Genomic DNA, 24336 nt, shown 5'->3' on the forward strand with positions numbered 1-24336 from the left:
GTAGTGGTGGTGGTGGTGGTAGTGGTAGTCGTAGTAGTAGTAGTAGTAGTAATAGTGGTAGTGGTGGTGGTAGTAGTAGTAGTGGTAGTAGTGGTGGTGGTGGTGGTAGTGGTAGTCGTAGTAGTAGTAGTAGTGGTAATAGTGGTGGTGGTGGTGGTGGTGGTGGTAGTAGTAGTAGTAGTTGTAGTAGTTGTAGTAGTAGTAGTAGTAGATAGGATAATACTCACAATAAAGTTACCACTTTGATGAGTATGTTAAACATTTCGTCAAAACTAAAATACAACTACTAATTAATGTTCTTATTATTTTTTCTGAAAGTGTTAAATATATTCTACATTACACACAACAAAGACAATATATTTTGATTTAAAGCAAGTATTTATTTCGTTACATTAAAAGTGAGAATTTATTTTGGTGTTATATTGTTAGTTTCCAAGCAATATTTTCTTCTTTTTTTTAATTAATAATTAAACTGATACTAAATAAATTTGTTGGAATCATTGTTGTTTTAGCAAGTTTTCAAAATACTAAATAGTTAAAATTAAACTATCATTAGAATATATTACATATATTACATGTATTTCTAATTACTTATATTGTTCTTGTATTATAAAGCAACAGAATAGAAAGTCCCATTTATACAACCAATGATCTACAAACAAATTAACACAAATAGTAGTTCGTTATTTCCCAAGTTTCTGTACATTTTAATAATATTAGGGAATAGTCATAGAGTTAGATGTAATACTAAAGGTACTGATAATCACATATAATATGGTAATTGGTAGAGTAGAACTAATTCACTGCCATCAGGGCAAGAAACCCAACACAAAGCCAAAACAGAGTGATTAGATAGAGTAGTAGTTTTCTTCCACTAACAGTAACACACTCATTCAGCAAAATTCACAACATACAGTCTATAAAATGATCCATGAATTTGAACATTTCTTCCATGGTATTCAGAGATAGTATTCTTCCACTATCTTATATCAACAAACGGAAGGACGGCTAGTTTAGGTTACCAAGACTCGCTTGACTTCCCACAAAGCCCCAACAGAGAGCCTTACATGTATGTCTGAGAATATATTTCAGAGTGTGAGAAATCAGCGCACGTGGTTTGCCTATGATGAAATACATTGGCATCAAATTTACATATTTAAACCACACCCATGAACTAAAGCGTCATAGTGCATATGCAAATACCTGGCTTACTAGATCTCGATGGTGTCAGTGCAGTGACGTAGTGGGTCGCGTACCGTACGTACGTAAACCACCATTGATCACAGTGGACGTTTGGAACGCCCAAGTCCGGGGGTAAGTCGCATGGCATGGTGCGGTTTTAAATTTTAGGCGATCGAACGATTTCACCGCCTGTTAAAATGTTGGAAAGAAAGGACGACGAATGTGGCATCGAGCCAGTTGAGACTGGCAATGACAGCTAACATTGATTGGAATTGTACCGTGTACGTCTATCCCTAATGTCAGTGTCTGTCTATCCCTAGTGTTACTGTCTATCCCTAGTGTTACTGTCTATACCTAGTGTTATTGTCAATGTCGGTGTCTTGTGTGAAACGGGATCATCTCCTATGGGGAGTCCTCCAACAAAGTACAGTACTTTTCGTTCTCAGCATACTTGAACCAGTTTCTATTAAATCGAACCTCCATCAGACAGTGTACGTCGAAGGATTATAAACACTGATTGTTTGACATTATTTAACCTGCTGACGTGTATACATTCAAATATATTCATATCTGTGTGCAGACGCCCTAGCATTTTATACATGTAGAATCGCTATTAAATTGCATGGCTGAGATACATGTGAATTATCGAAGTGCATTGATAATTAAAACATTGAAAGACAGTCTCCCTAGCAGTGGCACAGTATACTGTGAATTCACTTTTAAAGTATAGCATCCCTATGGTCTCCCTAGCACAGTGCAGTATTAAAGTACATGGCCAATTAACGCATTGAAAGACATTTATGAAGTATCAGTATGTTAGAAATTAAATTATCATATAATGTAGTTACCAAACAAGAATGAGATGATTTACATAAATCCTCTGAGCATTATCATTCCTTTCTGCTTTAGCATTCTCATATTAAAGTACTATTTTTCTGTTGTGAAATAAAAACCCTAGCATCACATGTTTTACCAATGCTGCAACTAAAAGAAGTCATGATGAGTGAATGGTTTGGGGTAGACCATTCGGTATTCTGGGGGGGGGGGGCTTGGAAGATTGGTGGAGAGTCATTATTTTTTTTCCCCCATGCTTGCCTGAGAATTATTTTTTTTCTCCTTCGCCTATGCTGGCAACTTTTTTTTTTCTTTGCTTCTTTGAGATATCCGGATTTTTTTTTTACGTCAACGTTGAACACCTACATTTGTTGCCACAATTTTCTGTTTGGTTTTCGCACAGGGTAATACAGAGAGTAAAAAGATGCTGTTCTATCACACACAGATTTTATTTAGAAAACTACATATTTCATACATGTTTGATTTTCAATTAAATAAACATCATTGACAGTTTTTATGCCATGGTATGATGACACACTGAAAATACAAATCGGAAACTTGATTGGTGCGCTCAGACATTCAGATAGACCGGTCAGTTTCTCCAGCTTGGGGGGATGGGGGGTGTCAGTGTTATTTTCCATTGGGCCAACAAAAAGTCACTGACCCCGTGAATAAAGTTTCATAGCATCTGACAGTAAGCTGTAGAGGGAAGAGCTTTGAGACTGGGATATGTCTACCTCTTGTGTGAGTGTGTGTGAATGGTGGTGGTGGTGGTGGTGGGGGGGGGGGGGGGGTTCTAGGGGTCTCCCCCTAGAAGCCCTGGAGGATTTTTACTTCTAAAGGCAATGTTTAACATGTAAAAAGCAACTACGTGAGGTTGAAACATTTTTTAAATAAAGTTTCGTAGCATCTTGACACTATAAGAGGTGGAGGCAAGAACTTTGATTTGAGACTGGAACATGTCTACCTCTTATGGGGGGGGGGGGGGTTCTAGGGGGTGTCCCCCTAGAAGCCCTGGAGGTTCTTACTTCTAAAGGCAATGTTTAGGCTATTCACAGACACTTTCAGACAATAATTTGCAAGCTTTACAAGACAGCTCTAACATGTAAAAAGCAACTACATAAGATTGAAACATTTTTGAAATAAAGTTTCATAGCATCTTGACAGTAAGAGGTTGAGGAAAGAACTTTGATTTGAAACTGGAACATGTCTACCTCTTATGGGGGAGGGGGGTTCTAGGGGTGTCCCCCTAGAAGCTCTGGATGATTTTTACTCTTAAAGCCAATTTTCAGGCTATTAACAGACAGACACTTTCAGACAATAATTTGCAAGCTTTACAAGACAGCTCTAACAATTGTAAAAAGCAATTACACATGGTTGAAACATTTTTGAAATAAAGTTTCATAGCATCTTGACAGTAAGAGGTGGAGGGAAGAACTTGATTTGAGGCTTGGACATGTCTACCTCTTATGGGGGTCCTAGGGGGTCTCCCCTAGAAGCTTTTCAAGTTTTTTTTTAACCAATTTTGGTGAATCTTATTGTTGGTTTAACGAATGAGTGGCCTCTGGGGTGATGGAGTCCAAGGGGTCTCCCCCTGCCAGATCTGTAGTTTTTTGTTTCTATTTAGGCAATTTTTAGGTTATTCATAGCCTCTGAGATATATATGGCCAAGCATCGAAAAGCTAAAGTAAATATAACCTTTTTAAATAGGTTTTCCATGTTATAAAAGTGGGCCTGTAACATTGGTATAGGGGCATTGATATTGCATGTATAGTAAAGTTACTGATGTGTTAGAGCACTTTAGGAGGTCATACCTAGTGTACAATAGAAACTTGAATTTGAGTTGTGGTGTTGATACATGTAGTGTCTGAAATAGGAAGTATATCATCCCTTCTGACAATTCATACTGAAGAGACTAGAACAATTTAGATTAAGTTCTTTTATAAACTATCCAATTATTATTATTATTAGACTTATTTAAACTCGATAGACTGTTGAGCCAAAGGCTCTTCTCACACAGTGTCGAGATAAAAATATACAATATATACATTAAAAATACTAAACCATTAAAACAAATACAAGGGTGAGTAAAATGGCAAAAGCCAGAAGAACAGCCAGGCGACTACTAAACTAACTGTTTTCTAAAAGATGACATTTACATTTACGTTTAAAAGACTGAAGAGTGGAGCATGATTTGATATCAATACTTAAATCATTCCAGGTTTTAACACCATTATATAAAAAACTCTTCCTAAAAAACTGTGTTCTATATTTTGGGATGTAAAGTTCATCTCTGTCTGCTGCACGTGTGTTACGAGTGTGCACTTCTCGAATGCCTCTAAAATCATTCAGATAATTTGGAGCCAGGCTATTCTGGACTTTGTACATTATAGTAATAGTAATAGTATGAAGATTACCATTACAAAACAGTCAAGTTCACTTTTGCCCCAAAGTGCAATATAAGTGAAGCACTGATTGTGAAACAGCCAAACACTTACATGCCATGTTCTGTAACTAGTGTGGTAGCTAGGTAATACATGTATTATATGTATAACTTTATGTGTAGTTATGTTTGAACCCTTACATGAAGTAATATTTAAACCATTTATGAAAGAAACAGAGACAAGAACAAATATATATATGTACCACAGGCTAATGAAACTGACTGGTCCCTGACATGTGTTTGAAACTGTTTGTCATGATTTGACAAGTGTCCTGGTTGGAGAGGTACGAGCAGGTTGAACAGTATACTCGAACCTGTGCATCATTTCCCTGTCAAGATATTTTTTTTTTCCAGCAGCAGTGGTCCATCTTTTTTTTCCATCACCCACTCATATCCGGATTTTTTTTTCAAGCAAATCCACTAGGCATCTTTTTTTCCCCCGAAATCTTCCAAGCCCCCCCCCCCCCCCAGGATATCAAATGGTCCACCCCTTAGAGTGACCGGCTTTGAATCTGCAGGTTGCAGGTTCAAGCCTGTTGCTGCCATTTGTTTCTGAGTGGCTAAAGTCCTTGGGCAAGATTTGAACCACGAATGTGCACCTGATAACCCAGCTGTATGGTATAGATTTATGAACCCAGCTGTATGGTATAGATTTAGGTCTTTGCTAGGGATAACAATAACTCAACTCTCACGACAAGAGGCATTATACCTAAATATAAAGTCTAATCATGGCTTATGGCATTATTATCATTTACCCCCCCCCCCCTCCCACCTGTCATATTATGTCTCCTACATATCATTCCCCCCCCCTCCCACCTGTCATTGTCTCCTACATATCAATTACCCTATCTAGTCTATAAGACTACTAATGATTTCTATAGGACTACTAAGAATTTCTATAAGACTACTAATAATTTCTATAAGACTACTAAGAATTTCTATAAGACTACTAAGAATTTCTATAAGACTACTAAGAATTTCTATAAGACTACTAATAATTTCTATGAGACTACTAAGAATTTCTATAGGACTACTAAGAATTTCTATAAGACTACTAAGAATTTCTATAGGACTACTAAGAATTTCTATAAGATTACTAAGAATTTCTATGAGACTACTAAGAATTTCTATAGGACTACTAAGAATTTCTATAAGACTACTAATGATTTCTATAAGACTACTAAGAATTTCTATAGGACTACTAATGATTTCTATAAGACTAAGAATTTCTATATGACTACTAAGAATTTCTATAACACTACTCAGAATTTCTATAAGACTACTAAGAATTTCTATAAGACTACTAAGAATTTCTATAAGACTACTAAGAATTTCAATAGGACTACTAATGATTTCTATAGGACTACTAAGAATTTCTATAAGACTACTAAGAATTTCTATAAGACTACTAAGAATTTCTATAAGACTACTAAGAATTTCTATAAGACTACTAAGAATTTCAATAGGACTACTAAGAATTTCTATAAGACTACTAATGATTTCTATAAGACTATAAGAATTTCTATAGGACTACTAAGAGTTTCTATAAGATTACTAAGAATTTCTATAAGACTACTAATGATTTCTATAAGACTACTAATGATTTCTATAAGATTACTAAGAATTTCTATAAAACTACTAAGAATTTATATTATACTAATAATTTCTATAGGACTACTAAGAATTTCTATAAGACTACTAAGAATTTCTATAAAACTACTAAGAATTTCAATAGGACTACTAATGATTTCTATAAGATTACTAAGAATTTATATTATAACTACTAAGAGTTTCTATAAGATTACTAAGAATTTCTATAAGACTACTAATGATTTCTATAAGACTACTAATGATTTCTATAAGATTACTAAGAATTTCTATAAGACTACTAAGAATTTCTATTTTACTACTAATGATTTCTATAAGACTACTAATGATTTCTATAAGACTATAAGAATTTCTATAGGACTACTAAGAGTTTCTATAAGATTACTAAGAATTTCTATAAGACTACTAAGAATTTCTATAAGACTAAGAATTTCTATAAGATTACTAATGATTTCTATAAGACTACTAAGAATTTCTATTTTACTACTAATGATTTCTATAAGACTACTAAGAATTTATATTATACTAATAATTTCTATAGGACTACTAAGAATTTCTATAAGACTACTAATGATTTCTATAGGACTACTAAGAATTTCTATAAGATTACTAAGAATTTCTATAAAACTACTAAGAATTTCTATAGGACTACTAATGATTTCTATAAGACTACTAAGAATTTCTATAAGACTACTAATGATTTCTATAGGACTACTAAGAATTTCTATAAGATTACTAAGAATTTCTATAAAACTACTAAGAATTTCTATAGGACTACTAATGATTTCTATAAGACTACTAAGAATTTCTATAAGACTACTAATGATTTCTATAAGACTACTAAGAATTTCTATGAGACTACTAAGAATTTCTATAAGACTACTAATGATTTCTATAAGACTACTAATGATTTCTATAAGATTACTAAGAATTTCTATAAGACTACTAAGAATTTCTATTTTACTACTAATGATTTCTATAAGACTACTAATGATTTCTATAAGACTATAAGAATTTCTATAGGACTACTAAGAGTTTCTATAAGATTACTAAGAATTTCTATAAGACTACTAAGAATTTCTATAAGACTAAGAATTTCTATAAGATTACTAATGATTTCTATAAGACTACTAATGATTTCTATAAGACTACTAAGAATTTCTATTTTACTACTAATGATTTCTATAAGACTACTAAGAATTTATATTATACTAATAATTTCTATAGGACTACTAAGAATTTCTATAAGACTACTAATGATTTCTATAGGACTACTAAGAATTTCTATAAGATTACTAAGAATTTCTATAAAACTACTAAGAATTTCTATAGGACTACTAATGATTTCTATAAGACTACTAAGAATTTCTATAAGACTACTAATGATTTCTATGAGACTACTAAGAATTTCTATGAGACTACTAATGATTTCTATAGGACTACTAAGAATTTCTATAAGATTACTAAGAATTTCTATAAAACTACTAAGAATTTCTATAGGACTACTAATGATTTCTATAAGACTACTAAGAATTTCTATAAGACTACTAATGATTTCTATAAGACTACTAAGAATTTCTATGAGACTACTAAGAATTTCTATAAGACTACTAATGATTTCTATAGGACTACTAAGAATTTCTATAAGATTACTAAGAATTTCTATAAAACTACTAAGAATTTCTATAGGACTACTAATGATTTCTATAAGACTACTAAGAATTTCTATAGGACTACTAATGATTTCTATAAGACTACTAAGAATTTCTATTTTACTACTAATGATTTCTATAAGACTACTAAGAATTTATATTATACTAATAATTTCTATAGGACTACTAAGAATTTCTATAAGACTACTAATGATTTCTATAGGACTACTAAGAATTTCAATAAGACTACTAATGATTTCTATAAGACTACTAAGAATTTCTATTTTACTACTAATGATTTCTATAAGACTACTAATGATTTCTATAAGACTACTAATGATTTCTATAAGACTACTAAGAATTTCTATGAGACTACTAAGAATTTCTATAAGACTACTAATGATTTCTATAGGACTACTAAGAATTTCTATAAGACTACTAATGATTTCTATAAGACTACTAATGATTTCTATAAGACTACTAATAATTTCTATAAGACTACTAATGATTTCTATAGGACAGCCAATGATTTCTATATGACTACTAATAATTTCTATAGGACTACTAAAGGTTTCTATAGGACCCCTAATGATTTCTAAAGACCAAATTGATTTCTATAAAACTGTGAAGAGATGTTTATACTTAGGACTACTGCATGTAAGGATTTCCCTATGTGATAATCTTAAAAATAGGCAGTATTTCAAAGCATGTGTGTGGAACGTAAAATTCCTAAATGTTTTCATTTATTTTCAGGATGTAGTAAAACAGTGGTTGTACACATAGAGTGGTTAAGAGAGATAGTGATTATGGATCGGGTTCGGGATGATGATGATGATGATGATGATACATTTGTTTATAGACCTCGTTTAGAACGTTCCTTATCTAATCCAGAAGGTCATGAAAAAGAGAGACATCGTCATTGTAACATTTTCAGAGGTAAAAGAGGCAGAAGGAAACATTCTCTAACTATTGCCCATAAGTCAGTAAAGAATGCAGTTATACCATCTATGCTGGTACCAAGAAAGACAAGATGTAAGTCATTGGAGAGGCCATCCATTGCACATGGTACTGATGAAGGCCATCAACAGCACAGTGTGAAAACTCCAACAATACCTGAGGAAGGAATCTTACAATCTAACATGGATGTAGGTGAAGATGAAAGTGAAGATGATGATGATGATGATGAGCCACCAAAACGATCACTGTGTGAGCTGTTAACAAATAATGCTATAGCATTTGGAGTTGAAGTATGTTATGCCACTGAAACAGCCTTAGTCATGCCAATATTATTACGCATTGGTTTACCAGATGAGCTGTACAGTTTGACGTGGGTTGTTAGTCCAGTTTTAGGCCTTATATTCCAACCTCTCATTGGGTCAGCCAGTGATCGTTGCACATGTTTTTGGGGTCAGCGACGTCCATTCCTACTTGGCCTTTGTATTGGGATAATTTTGGGCCTGTCACTTTTGTTAAATGGTGGTGACATTGGAAAAGCTATAAACCAACAAGGTAAGTTACCAATTGCAACATTTGCTTTAAGTGTGCCACGGTATGCATTGTTGTAGACTCTATATGTCGAGTATATGTTCAAGAATAGCTTTAAAATTTCACTATCATTATAGTCTGGTGTCAACCTGAATGTAGCCTGGTATATACATTATGTGTAGTAACATGGAATGGTGCAGCTATTTCAACCTTCCAGTTGTTAATTCATTCTGGTGATGTCAATTAACCCAGTGTTAGCTGGCCTGTCTACATTATAGGTAAATGTGATACTGGCCAGTGGGCCCGCATGGGGTGTGGCCAGACTAATACTGGCCAGTGTGGGATGTGGCCAGACTGATACTGGCCAGTGTGGGATGTGGCCAGACTGATACTGGCCATTGGGCCCGTGTGTGGTGTGGCCAGACTGATACTGGCCAGTGTGGGATGTGGCCAGACTGATACTTGCCATTGGGCCTGTGTGTGATGTGGCCAGACTGATACTGTTCAGTGTGCGATGTGGCCAGACTGATACTGGCCAGTGGGCCTGTGTGGGTTGTGGCCAGACTGATACTGGCCAGTGTGGGATGTGGCCAGACTGATACTGGCCAGTGTGGGATGTGGCAAGACTGATACTGGCCATTGGGCCCATGTGTGATGTGGCCAGAGTGATACTGGCCAGTGTGGGATGTGGCCAGACTGATACTGGCCAGTGTGGGATGTGGCCAGACTGATACTTGCCATTGGGCCCGTGTGTGGTGTGGCCAGACTGATATTGGCCAGTGTGGGATGTGGCCAGACTGATACTTGTCATTGGGCCCATGTGTTGTGTGGCCAGACTGATACTGGCCAGTGTGGGATGTGGCCAGACTGATACTTGCCATTGGGCCCGTGTGTTGTGTGGCCAGACTGATACTGGCCAGTGTGGGATGTGGCCATCGTGATACTGGCCATTGGGCCGTGTGGCCAGACTGATACTGGCCAGTGTGGGTTGTGGCCAGACTGATACTGGCCATTTGGCCAGTGTGGGATGTGGCCAGACTGATACTGGCCATTGGGCCCGTGTGTTGTGTGGCCAGACTGATACTGGCCAGTGTGGGTTGTGGCCAGACTGATACTGGCCATTTGGCCAGTGTGGGATGTGGCCAGACTGATACTGGCCATTGGGCCTGTGTGTGGTGTGGCCAGACTGATACTGGCCAGTGTGGGATGTGGCCAGAGTGATAATTGCCAGTGGGCCCGTGTGCTAAAAAATAAAAAAAACACACTGACAGGAATCTGATATAGTCAACTTTCCCTGTAGTTCCAACAGTTCATGAAATTACTAGTTGGTAGTATGTAGTTGATTCACATAAAATGTTAGTGATTTACAAAAAGGGGAGGGACATTGAATTGTCAGAATCAACTACCAATGTACTCCCTCTGTGTGCAAAACTAGAATCTAGATTCACAAATGCCATGACACAGATTGTATACACCTACAAATCATAACTTATACTTACTCGTTGATCAAGTTTTCTCCAACTTCATGAACATCTCAATGGCTCTTTAAGTCTTTCCAGACATCAGTCTCTATGAATATGTTTATTTTCCCCGGAGGAAAACAGCACAGGATCGGTTGTTTCAGTTGAGGGCCTATGTGTTAGCTAACCACCAGTCCTATGATGTACAGCTTGCGTGATGTTGCATTTCTTATGAATAGGTTAACACATGTAGTTCATATCATACTAGGGATTTTCTCAGATTTGTTGGCATACGTACCAAAAACTTGGCAACAAAAATTAACCCAGAAAATCTTTCAAACTCAGCTTGTGCCCCTTTAATACTCACTGTTTCACACCTCTAAAGTTCTCTCCTGAGTCTGTTCCATGTATATGCAGTGACCCTGTTTCATGACTGTTACCAACTGCAATCTATTCCTACTTGGTGGTCAAACTTGTCAAACCAGTGCCAATACCATTAAGTATTCACATACAACAGTGCCAATATCACTGCAGACATGCTGTTAATCTGTCACACCTTCTATTTCATTTGTCTATACTACTTGTTAATTAAACATCACTACCAGGAGATCTAAATATCAAATTTCCATTTTATTATACCCCAAATTTTCCTGTGTTGACTTACATACTTATTTTGTTTTTGGTTACTGATAGGTCATTAATAGTGTCAATCAACTTTGGTGGATGCTAAACCACAGAATAATTTTTCCAGGCAAAGATTTACAGCATTTGTTACAAGTTCAAGTAGAGCAGCTTTCCTTGTTTTCAATGAAGTAATTTTCAGCTCCAAGAATGCATCAAGTTCTTTCATGCACATTTTGTTCATGACTTTATGCACTGCCATACTATCAATGGCCATGGCAAAATTTTAGTCCTTACTGGCTCTGCCTTGGGTGCCCTGTTGTGATGCGATACCTGCTAAATAGCCTTTAGTTCAATGTATTACATTGGTATTTGATGGCCACATTTTACTTAGAATAAATGAGCAAATGTTCAAATAAAAATGATAGCATCACTGTGCAATTTTTTGGGGGTCAAAAAACTTCAACTCCAAAGCTCCAAATTTGTTTAAATTGTTTTGTATATTTACATAAATTACAGATAATGTTGGTGGCATTGTATTGACGTTGGTAGGTGTTGTCATGTTAGACTTCTGTGCTGATTCATCAGACAGCCCTGCAAGAGCCTATATGATTGATGTATGTAATTCAAATGACTTGGAAAAAGGTCTCAACATTCATGCTTTACTGGGAGGTAAGTCGATTATTACATTGTACTATAATAGTAAAAATACTCATTACATTAATAACAGAATGTAACATAACATGCTTTATTACCTTACAACATGCTATGGAAAGTATGGTATAGTAAATACATAGACAAAATATCACAATACAATAAAACATGCTATGGAAAGTATGGTACGGTATAGTAAATACATAGATAAAATATCACATTACAGCACTCCTAAATTAGCTGCTGGAAAGATCTGTTTTGATTTACATGTGTCAGAAAGGAAGTTTAGCATCTGAAGTAACAATATACAAAAAGTTTCTTTACTATTTAAGGTATGAAAATGAATATATTTCAGTGACATTGAAGAAAATAAAACCTCTAATTACAATGTTGTTGGCAATCAACAAGATCTGCAACAACTGTGGGCATGACTTGCTAAATCTTTTGTTCGCAAGAACTTTTGGCAACCTTCTACCCAACTCTATTTGTAAATGAAAATCAGAAACTCTTAAATTTTGTAAGTAATCTGCAGCAATTAGGATTCTAAATCTCAGTAAAATATCTTTCTAGTTCAAATACCGACTTCAATTTTGTTGTCAGTTTATTTTTATCACTTCTGTTTCTTCTAATATTATTATGTACATATGTAAGCCATTATACCAAGGCCTATAACTCTTTACACAGGCATGTATGTGTAAGTATTGAATACTTGGGTATTTGCACTAGTGCTTACCATACTTTCATGAGCATAGTCAGGGAAATTAGTGCAGCAGGTAACACTACAAATGCGATGGTAAGTACCCACACTGAAACTCACATATAATATGGTTCTGCTATTGTGAATGATTATCCAAAACAGCAAATTTTCATGAAAAGAATACCTTGTGATCATGCACTATGAAAGATTGTTTGCATATCATTTGCATATCATTTGCATATATTTGCATGCAGTATACAATATAATGTTTTTGGTATTGCACTGCAGTGCAAATACCACTAGTATTCACATACACCAGTACCAATACCATTAGTATTCACATACGCCAGTACCAATACCACTAGTATTCACATACACCAGTGCCAATACCACTAGTATTCACATACGCCAGTACCAATACCACTAGTATTCACATACACCAGTACCAATACCATTAGTATTCACATACGCCAGTACCAATACCACTAGTATTCACATATGCCAGTACCAATACCACTAGTATTCACATACACCAGTACCAATACCACTAGTATTCACATACGCCAGTACCAATACCACTAGTATTCACATACACCAGTACCAATACCACTAGTATTCACATACGCCAGTACCAATACCACTAGTATTCACATACACCAGTACCAATACCATTAGTATTCACATACGCCAGTACCAATACCACTAGTATTCACATATGCCAGTACCAATACCACTAGTATTCACATACACCAGTGCAAATACCACTAGTATTCACATACACCAGTACCAATACCACTAGTATTCACATACACCAGTGCAAATACCACTAAGTATTCACATACACCAGTGCAAATACCACTAGTATTCACATACACCAGTGCCAATACCACTAGTATTCACATACACCAGTACCAATACCACTAGTATTCACAAACATCAGTACTAATACCACTAGTATTCACATACACCAGTACCAATACCACTAAGTATTCACATACACCAGTGCCAATACCACTAGTATTCACATACACCAGTACCAATACCACTAAGTATTCACATACACTAGTGCGAATACCATTAGTATTCACATACACCAGTACCAATACCACTAGTATTCACATACAGCAGTGCCAATACCACTAGTATTCACATACACCAGTACCAATACCACTAAGTATTCACATACACCAGTACCAATACCACTAAGTATTCACAAACACCAGTACCAATACCACTAGTATTCACATACACCAGTGCCAATACCACTAAGTATTCACATACACCAGTACCAATACCACTAGTATTCACATACACCAGTGCCAATACCACTAGTATTTACATACACCAGTACCAAAACTACTAAGTATTCACATACACCAGTGCGAATACCACTAAGTATTCACATACACCAGTACCAATACCACTAAGTATTCACATACACCAGTACCAATACCACTAAGTATTCACATACACCAGTACCAATACCACTAGTATTCACATACACCAGTACCAATACCACTAGTATTCACATACACCAGTGCCAATACCACTAGTATTCACATACACCAGTGCCAATACCACTAGTATTCACATACACCAGTACCAAAACTACTAAGTATTCACATACACCAGTACCAATACCATTAGTATTCACATACACCAGTGCCAATACCACTAAGTATTCACATACATCAGTACCAATACCATTAGTATTCACATACACCAGTGCCAATACCACTAAGTATTCACATACACCAGTACCAATACCACTAGTATTCACATACACCATACCAATACCACTAGTATTCACATACACCAGTGCCAATACCACTAAGTATTCACATACACCAGTACCAATACCACTAGTATTCACATACATCAGTACCAATACCACTAGTATTCACATACACCAGTGCGAATACCACTAGTATTTACATACACCAGTACCAAAACTACTAAGTATTCACATACACCAGTGCGAATACCACTAAGTATTCACATGCACCAGCGCAAATACCACTAGTATTCACATACACCAGTACCAATACCACTAAGTATTCACATACACCAGTACCAATACCACTAAGTATTCACATACATCAGTACCAATACCACTAAGTATTCACATACACCAGTACCAATACCACTAGTATTCACATACACCAGTACCAATACCACTAGTATTCACATACACCAGTGCCAATACCACTAGTATTCACATACACCAGTGCGAATACCACTAGTATTCACATACACCAGTACCAAAACTACTAAGTATTCACATACACCAGTACCAATACCATTAGTATTCACATACACCAGTGCCAATACCACTAAGTATTCACATACATCAGTACCAATACCATTAGTATTCACATACACCAGTACCAATACCACTAGTATTCACATACACCAGTGCCAATACCACTAAGTATTCACATACACCAGTACCAATACCACTAGTATTCACATACACCAGTGCCAATACCACTAAGTATTCACATACATCAGTACCAATACCATTAGTATTCACATACACCAGTACCAATACCACTAAGTATTCACATACATCAGTACCAATACCACTAAGTATTCACATACACCAGTACCAATACCACTAGTATTCACATACACCAGTGCCAATACCACTAAGTATTCACATACACCAGTACCAATACCACTAGTATTCACATACATCAGTACCAATACCACTAATATTCACATACACCAGTACCAATACCACTAGTATTCACATACACCAGTGCCAATACCACTAGTATTCACATACACCAGTACCAATACCATTAGTATTCACATACACCAGTGCCAATACCACTAAGTATTCACATACACCAGTGCCAATACCACTAGTATTCACATACACCAGTGCCAATACCACTAGTATTCACATACACCAGTACCAATACCACTAAGTATTCACATACACCAGTGCCAATACCACTAGTATTCACATACACCAGTGCCAATACCACTAGTATTCACATACACCAGTGCCAATACCACTAGTATCCACATACACCAGTACCAATACCACTAAGTATTCACATACACCAGTACCAATACCACTAGTATTCACATACACCAGTACCAATACCATTAGTATTTACATACACCAGTGCCAATACCACTAAGTATTCACATACACCAGTGCCAATACCACTAGTATTCACATACACCAGTGCCAATACCACTAGTATTCACATACACCAGTACCAATACCACTAAGTATTCACATACACCAGTGCCAATACCACTAGTATGCACATACACCAGTGCCAATACCACTAGTATTCACATACACCAGTGCCAATACCACTAGTATTCACATACACCAGTGCCAATACCACTAGTATTCACATACACCAGTGCCAATACCACTAGTATTCACATACACCAGTACCAATACCACTAGTATCCATATACACCAGTACCAATACCACTAAGTATTCACAAACACCAGTACCAATACCACTAGTATTCACATACACCAGTACCAATACCACTAATATTCACATACACCAGTGCCAATACCACTAGTATTCACATACACCAGTACCAATACCACTAGTATTCACATACACCAGTGCCAATACCACTAGTATTCACATACATCAGTACCAATACCACTAAGTATTCACATACACCAGTACTAATACCACTAGTATTCACATACACCAGTACTAATACCACTAGTATTCACATACACCAGTACTAATACCACTAGTATTCACATACACCAGTGCCAATACCACTAATATTCACATACACCAGTACCAATACCACTAAGTATTCACATACACCAGTGCCAATACCACTAAGTATTCACATACACCAGTACCAATACCACTAGTATTCACATACACCAGTGCCAATACCACTAGTATTCACATACACCAGAACCAATACCACTAAGTATTCACATACACCACTACCAGTACCACTAGTATTCACATACACCAGTACCAATACCACTAGTATTCACATACACCAGTACCAATACCACTAGTATTCACATACGCCAGTACCAATACCACTAAGTATTCACATACACCACTACCAATACCACTAGTATTCACATACACCAGTACCAATACCACTAGTATTCACATACACCAGTGCCAATACCACTAAGTATTCACATACACCAGTGCCAATACCACTAGTATTCACATACACCAATACCAATAGTACTAGTATTCACATACACCAGTACCAATACCACTAGTATTCACATACACCAGTGCCAATACCACTAAGTATTCACATACACCAGTGCCAATACCACTAGTATTCACATACACCAGTACCAATACCACTAGTATTCACATACACCAGTGCCAATACCACTAGTATTCACATACACCAGTGCCAATACCACTAGTATTCACATACACCACTACCAAAACCACTAAGTATTCACAAACACCAGTACCAATACCACTAGTATTCACATACACCAGTACCAATACCACTAAGTATTCACATACACCAGTGCCAATACCACTAAGTATTCACATACACCAGTACCAATACCACTAGTATTCACATACACCAGTACCAATACCACTAGTATTCACATACACCAGTGCCAATACCACTAATATTCACATACACCAGTACCAATACCATTAGTATTCACATACACCAGTACCAATACCACTAAGTATTCACATACACCAGTGCCAATACCACTAGTATTCACATACACCAATACCAATAGTACTAGTATTCACATACACCAGTACCAATACCACTAGTATTCACATACACCAGTGCCAATACCACTAAGTATTCACATACACCAGTGCCAATACCACTAGTATTCACATACACCAGTACCAATACCACTAGTATTCACATACACCAGTGCCAATACCACTAGTATTCACATACACCAGTGCCAATACCACTAGTATTCACATACACCACTACCAAAACCACTAAGTATTCACAAACACCAGTACCAATACCACTAGTATTCACATACACCAGTACCAATACCACTAAGTATTCACATACACCAGTGCCAATACCACTAAGTATTCACATACACCAGTACCAATACCACTAGTATTCACATACACCAGTACCAATACCACTAGTATTCACATACACCAGTGCCAATACCACTAATATTCACATACACCAGTACCAATACCATTAGTATTCACATACACCAGTGCCAATACCACTAAGTATTCACATACACCAGTACCAATACCACTAGTATTCACATACACCAGTGCCAATACCACTAGTATTCACATACACCAGTACCAATACCACTAGTATTCACATACACCAGTACCAATACCACTAGTATTCACATACACCAGTACCAATACCACTAAGTATTCACATACACCAGTACCAATACCACTAAGTATTCACATACACCAGTACCAATACCACTAGTATTCACATACACCAGTACCAATACCACTAGTATTCACATACACCAGTACCAATACCACTAGTATTCACATACACCAGTACCAATACCACTAAGTATTCACATACACCAGTACCAATACCACTAGTATTCACATACACCAGTACCAATACCACTAGTATTCACATACATCAGTACCAATACCACTAAGTATTCACATACACCAGTACCAATACCACTAAGTATTCACATACACCAGTACCAATACCACTAGTATTCACATACACCAGTACCAATACCACTAGTATTCACATACATCAGTACCAATACCACTAAGTATTCACATACACCAGTACCAATACCACTAGTATTCACATACACCAGTACCAATACCACTAGTATTCACATACACCAGTACCAATACCACTAGTATTCACATACACCAGTACCAATACCACTAAGTATTCACATACACCAGTACCAATACCACTAGTATTCACATACACCAGTGCCAATACCACTAGTATTCACATACACCAGTACCAATACCACTAAGTATTCACATACACCAGTACCAATACCACTAGTATTCACATACACCAGTACCAATACCACTAGTATTCACATACACCAGTACCAATACCACTAAGTATTCACATACACCAGTACCAATACCACTAGTATTCACATACACCAGTACCAATACCACTAGTATTCACATACACCAGTACCAATACCACTAAGTATTCACATACACCAGTACCAATACCACTAGTATTCACATACACCAGTACCAATACCACTAGTATTCACATACATCAGTACCAATACCACTAAGTATTCACATACACCAGTACCAATACCACTAGTATTCACATACACCAGTACCAATACCACTAGTATTCACATACACCAGTACCAATACCACTAGTATTCACATACACCAGTACCAATACCACTAGTATTCACATACACCAGTACCAATACCACTAAGTATTCACATACACCAGTACCAATACCACTAGTATTCACATACACCAGTACCAATACCACTAGTATTCACATACACCAGTGCCAATACCACTAGTATTCACATACACCAGTACCAATACCACTAAGTATTCACATACACCAGTACCAATACCACTAGTATTCACATACACCAGTACCAATACCACTAGTATTCACATACACCAGTACCAATACCACTAAGTATTCACATACACCAGTACCAATACCACTAGTATTCACATACACCAGTACCAATACCACTAGTATTCACATACACCAGTACCAATACCACTAAGTATTCACATACACCAGTACCAATACCACTAAGTATTCACATACACCGGTACCAATACCACTAAGTATTCACATACACCAGTACCAATACCACTAAGTATTCACATACATCAGTGCAAGTAATCTTATTTACATTATGTAATTATCTTTATTCTTTACTTTGTCTTTGACATTTTAGGTATTGGAGGTGGAATTGGTTACATTGTAGCAGGCATTAATTGGGACAATACAGAGCTGGGAAAAGTGTTAGGGGGTCATAACAGAGTTGTTTTTATTTTCACTATCATTGTTTGTATGATTACTTTCACACTCACCCTATTTAGTATCAAGGAAGAACCTTTAAAATCAAGGACTTCATATGAGAAAGATATTGTGGATCAAAGTATACTCCATGATAGCAGGTCAAATCCCCATTATGGTAGCATTAATTCAACTACAACATTAGAAGAAGGTGATAATGATATGGAACCGTGTGGTTATAGATACACCCTGTCACATAACAGTTTTCAATCAACACCTTGCTCACATACAGAGAATGATGATGGCATCAAACCAGTTTTTGAAGACTCACTAAAAGGTTCAAATATATCAGGTGTATCTAACTCACTTGAAGTCAATGACGTCATCACAGGAGTTGCAAAATCTATGACAGCTATAGAAAAGTCAGTTGAAAATATGGAAGATGCTGTCAATACAATACAGATCACAGTAAACCATCTAGAGGCATCAGTGAAAAGTTTACAAGATTTTGCTTCAGGCAGTAGTTATCAAAGGACACCAGTTGATAATGAAGTGCCAACTAATTTTTCAAATTCTAGTTCAAGTTCAACCAGTGAACAGCAAGCATCATCATGGCAACTAATCAAGTCTATTATTTGGATGCCAGGTGTTCTAAGACGTCTCTGTGTTAACCATTTCTTAGGTTGGTTTGCCTTTGTCCCAATATTATTGTTTTTTACAGATTATGTCGGACAAGTTGTTTATCAAGGTAAGACAAAGTTGAACTAATACCATGTCGGCATGTATACATTGCATGTGTGTATATCTATCTATGTATCTGTGTGTATGTATGTATGTATGTATGTACGTACGTACGTACGTACGTACGTACGTACGTACGCATGCACGTACGTATGTATGTATGGGGGTTCAACCATGGATAGGATGGGAGTTCAGCCATGGATAGGATGGGGGTTCAACCGTAGATAGGATGGGATTCAACCGTGGATAAGATGGGGTTCAACTATGGAGAAAATTATAATTTAAAACTCGCTACTGAAAATTTTCCATCAAAATATTTTCAACACGTCAGCGTTACTGATATTTAACAGGGTTCTGAATCATCTGGTATTCTGATACACATAATATTGACAAATAAATTTTCTGATCCTCAAAAAAACTTAAAATAGCCGTCATTTGTCCAATGTTGGTCAGTCAAGAGTGTTATGCTACTGTAACAGTTTCAATGACATCAAGTCTATAACCATGCATGGAAGCCTAACACATCTTGGTGAAGCATGTGCTCATGCAGTGTATGACATAAGATTTTGAAATGAGCCACCACTTTTCCACTTTCCCACTCGTAGAGTTCAATTTGTGGCTTGGATTTCACAGAGATAGCAGAAATGCTGACTGCTAAAAAATCTTGATTTCACTTCATGTAGTACAAGACATAAAAATATGTTTTCAATAGGTTTTAATACATATTGTATGCATTTATGATATTTCTAGCCACAATTTAATTCTCCTCTAAAGAGAAAGCAAAGGAATAAAGAACCACAACACTACATGAAGTGAAACACCTACTTGTTACTGGAAATATAGTCAAGAAATATTATTGCTTCAGTTTAAGCTGCTTCACTGACTTGAGTTATAATTGACGAATAATTAAAATGGTACAAGCCGAGTTTATATGTATATGCTTTTTCTGAATATTTAAAAGTCATTCATAGTATTCTACTTACTAAAGCATACTTAACTACCACTTGCAATTGACTGAACTCAAACCTGGTATTAAGATATATAACTCATAAACGATCTGATGACGTTATTTACCATGTGTGTAAACACTGTTTAGGAAATCCCCTACCATGCAATCAATTATTCTAACAATGTCAGAAGACAATGTTATAGAAGACATGCATTGGCATTAACATTATACTGGAATGTGGTTTTATTTGAAGTATTTTGACTTGTGTAAAAAGTTATAAACTTAGCATGTGCCACTTTATGTATAGTGCTGCAGTATGTTTGGCATTTCTGACATCAACCACAACCGGTAAACAACCAGTATAATATATATATATCAAACTCTTCGTTAGAGTCTCAAGAATAAAGAAATCACTGATGACAGAGCCAAAAATTATTACAGATTAAGTTAGAGCACAATATGTAACATAGTGTTCAGTTCAGACAAACATTTGTTAGATACATATAGGTGTTGGGTTTGTGTATAATAGTGAAGTATTGAATGTGTTTAGTTTGGACACGTTATTGTGTGTGATAGGTATCAACTAGCACATAGGAACCATTCTTCCCCCCCCCCCCCCCCCCCCCCCCCAAGATGTGCGTGTTACCATGATTTAAGCCAAAGTCACATTTTGTCTTCATGTAGTTCAGCAATGGAAATCTGGAGAGTCACATAATGTTTTGCAGGACGGCTTTATCCTGACAATAATGTAAGGTTTCTATATATCAAACTCTTTGTTAGAGTCTAACAAAAAAAAGGAAATATATGACAGACCTAGAGACTAATACAATTAAATTTACCACCCTTTTAGCACAACTGAACTGATAGTGATATTGGCATGGTATGATGTGTGTGTGTGTGTGTGTGTGTGTGTGTGTGTGTTGTGTGTGTGTGAGTGGACTACATTAACTCAAAGACCGATTGCCTTGGTATTTGGTGTCAAGTTTGGAAATTGTTCAAAGCAAAATGATCGCATCACAGGTGTGTGATTTGTATAAAAAAAATGTAATTATTGGTCAAAAAACTTAAACTCAAAAACTACTGGGCAGATTACTTTGAAATTTGGTGGGAATGTTCTTGGGGATGCTGATTAAGATTTGTTCATGACATGATGATTCCATAAGTAATATGCAAATTAGGGGCTAAAAATGTGTCTTTTTGGTCAACAATCTATAAACTACTGAGCAGATTGGGCTGAAATTTAATGGGGTGCATTTTGGGGGTGCATAGATGAAGAAATATTAAACATGTAATGATCTCATCAGCAATATGCAAATTAGGTGTACAAATGTGAATCATGGTCAAAAATTTATATCTCAAAAAATACTTGGTCAATGAGACTGAAATTTGGTGAGATGTTGCTAGAAGTGTTATTCTGCTGACATTTTTCAAAACATTTTGACACTATTGGCCCTAGGAACCCATGACCACACCCTTGGCAACAACCAAATGCCATTATATTTTGCTAAAACTTAAGTATGAGGGCGCAACACTGTCAGCGACCTGACACAGGCTCTTGTATAAGCGTGATTTTATCTTTACTGTTCTTGATTGCTTCCAGTCTACTTTGTATAAACATGTTCGTGAAGGTGCTTAGAAGTGGTATGTTTATTTTAGTTACTGTGTGTTATTATTTGACTTGATTTTACCAAATTTCGGCCTGGAGACGGGTGCAGTGAGTTTAATCATGGCGGTCATATTGTCTACAGTCAAGAGGTGCTATGTACTCAGCCTATGAGACGTTGGAAAAACTAAGAGGTGCTATGTACTCAGCCTATGATACGTTGGAAAAACTGACTTTTTAGAATGAATTGCGACACGTTGGAAAAACTGACACTTTAGACCTGCAAGGAATGAATTCTCCAGGTCTGTCATCATATATTTCCTTTTCCGTTAGACTATAACAAAGAATTTGATGTATAGAACCTGTATTACTTATTTTCAGGTTAAAGCCACCCTATAAAACTTAAGGTGACCTCCCAGGTTTCCATTGCTGGATTACACAAGATGAAATGGAATTTTGCTCAAACCATGGCCGTTTCTATGGTAACAAGCATATTTTTGGGAAAATGGTTTGTGTGTACTGCCAAACATTAAGTAACTCTTTCCATTGCTGAACTACAGGAAGATAAAATGTTATTTTGGAGCAAAACATGACTGTTACCATGGTAACATGCATACTTTCTTGAAGGATGGTTCCTGTGTGCCAGGTGATACATATCACACACAGTAACATAATTTTACATGTTCAAATGTTGGTCTTAGTCTTCCTACACCATGTTACATATTGTGCTCTAACTTAATTTGTTATAATTTTTGGCTCTGTCATTATGGATTTCCATATTCCTGAGACTCTAACGAAGAGTTTGATATACATATTATGCTGGTAATTTTCCAGTTGCGGTATCTCAAAAACTAAGTCACTTTTCAGGCCTCTGCTGCAGCTCTTCATGTATTATTTGATATACTTTGGTGCTTACTGTTTGTTTCTTTTTGCCTAGGGGATCCCAAGGCCCTGCTCAACAGTACAGAAAGACAACATTATGATGATGGAGTCAAAATGGGATGCTGGGGACTGTGCATTTTTGCGTTTTCTGCTGCCATCTATTCATGTGAGTGTAAACAACCTTAACAGACACTGCTTCTTGGCCTGTTCATTTTGATGATTGTAGATGCATCGTCATGCTGCCTTAGTGTAAGATGCTTTTGATAGAGATAGCCTATTATTACTAGTTCTATTGGTCACATTAAATGTTTGTATGTGTATATGTGCACAACTAGTCATGTTTGTATAGGATGTTCTTGATTATATACATTTGATTGGTTACTAAAGTAGACATTTGATTGGTTACTAAAGTAGACATTTGATTGGTTACTAAAGTAGACATTTGATTGGTTACTAAAGTAGACATTTGATTGGTTACTAAAGTAGACATTTGATTGGTTACTAAAGTAGACATTTGATTGGTTACTAAAGTAGACATTTGATTAGTTGCACTTTTGGCCTACATAC

General features: G+C 36.3%; 1 protein-coding gene across 3 annotated transcripts in view; it reads left to right on the forward strand.

Annotated features, from left to right (window-relative positions):
- The first annotated feature begins 1209 nt into the window (after nucleotides 1–1209).
- LOC144451143 (membrane-associated transporter protein-like) overlaps nucleotides 1210–24336 on the forward strand; it is a 34787-nt gene continuing 11660 nt past the window's right edge. For 2 of the 3 annotated variants that reach the window (XM_078141922.1, XM_078141923.1), the window contains exons 1-5: nucleotides 1210–1314; nucleotides 8473–9228; nucleotides 11805–11957; nucleotides 19533–20342; nucleotides 23825–23935. In XM_078141922.1, coding sequence (XP_077998048.1) covers nucleotides 8526–9228; nucleotides 11805–11957; nucleotides 19533–20342; nucleotides 23825–23935 — 1777 coding nt within the window. In that variant the 5' untranslated portion in view covers nucleotides 1210–1314; nucleotides 8473–8525. The remainder of the gene's footprint in view (nucleotides 1315–8472; nucleotides 9229–11804; nucleotides 11958–19532; nucleotides 20343–23824; nucleotides 23936–24336) is intronic. The other variant, XM_078141924.1, reaches the window with a different exon arrangement.

The sequence above is a fragment of the Glandiceps talaboti genome, chromosome 21 (genome assembly GCF_964340395.1).
Source record: "Glandiceps talaboti chromosome 21, keGlaTala1.1, whole genome shotgun sequence".
Taxonomy (NCBI): Eukaryota; Metazoa; Hemichordata; class Enteropneusta; family Spengelidae; genus Glandiceps; species Glandiceps talaboti.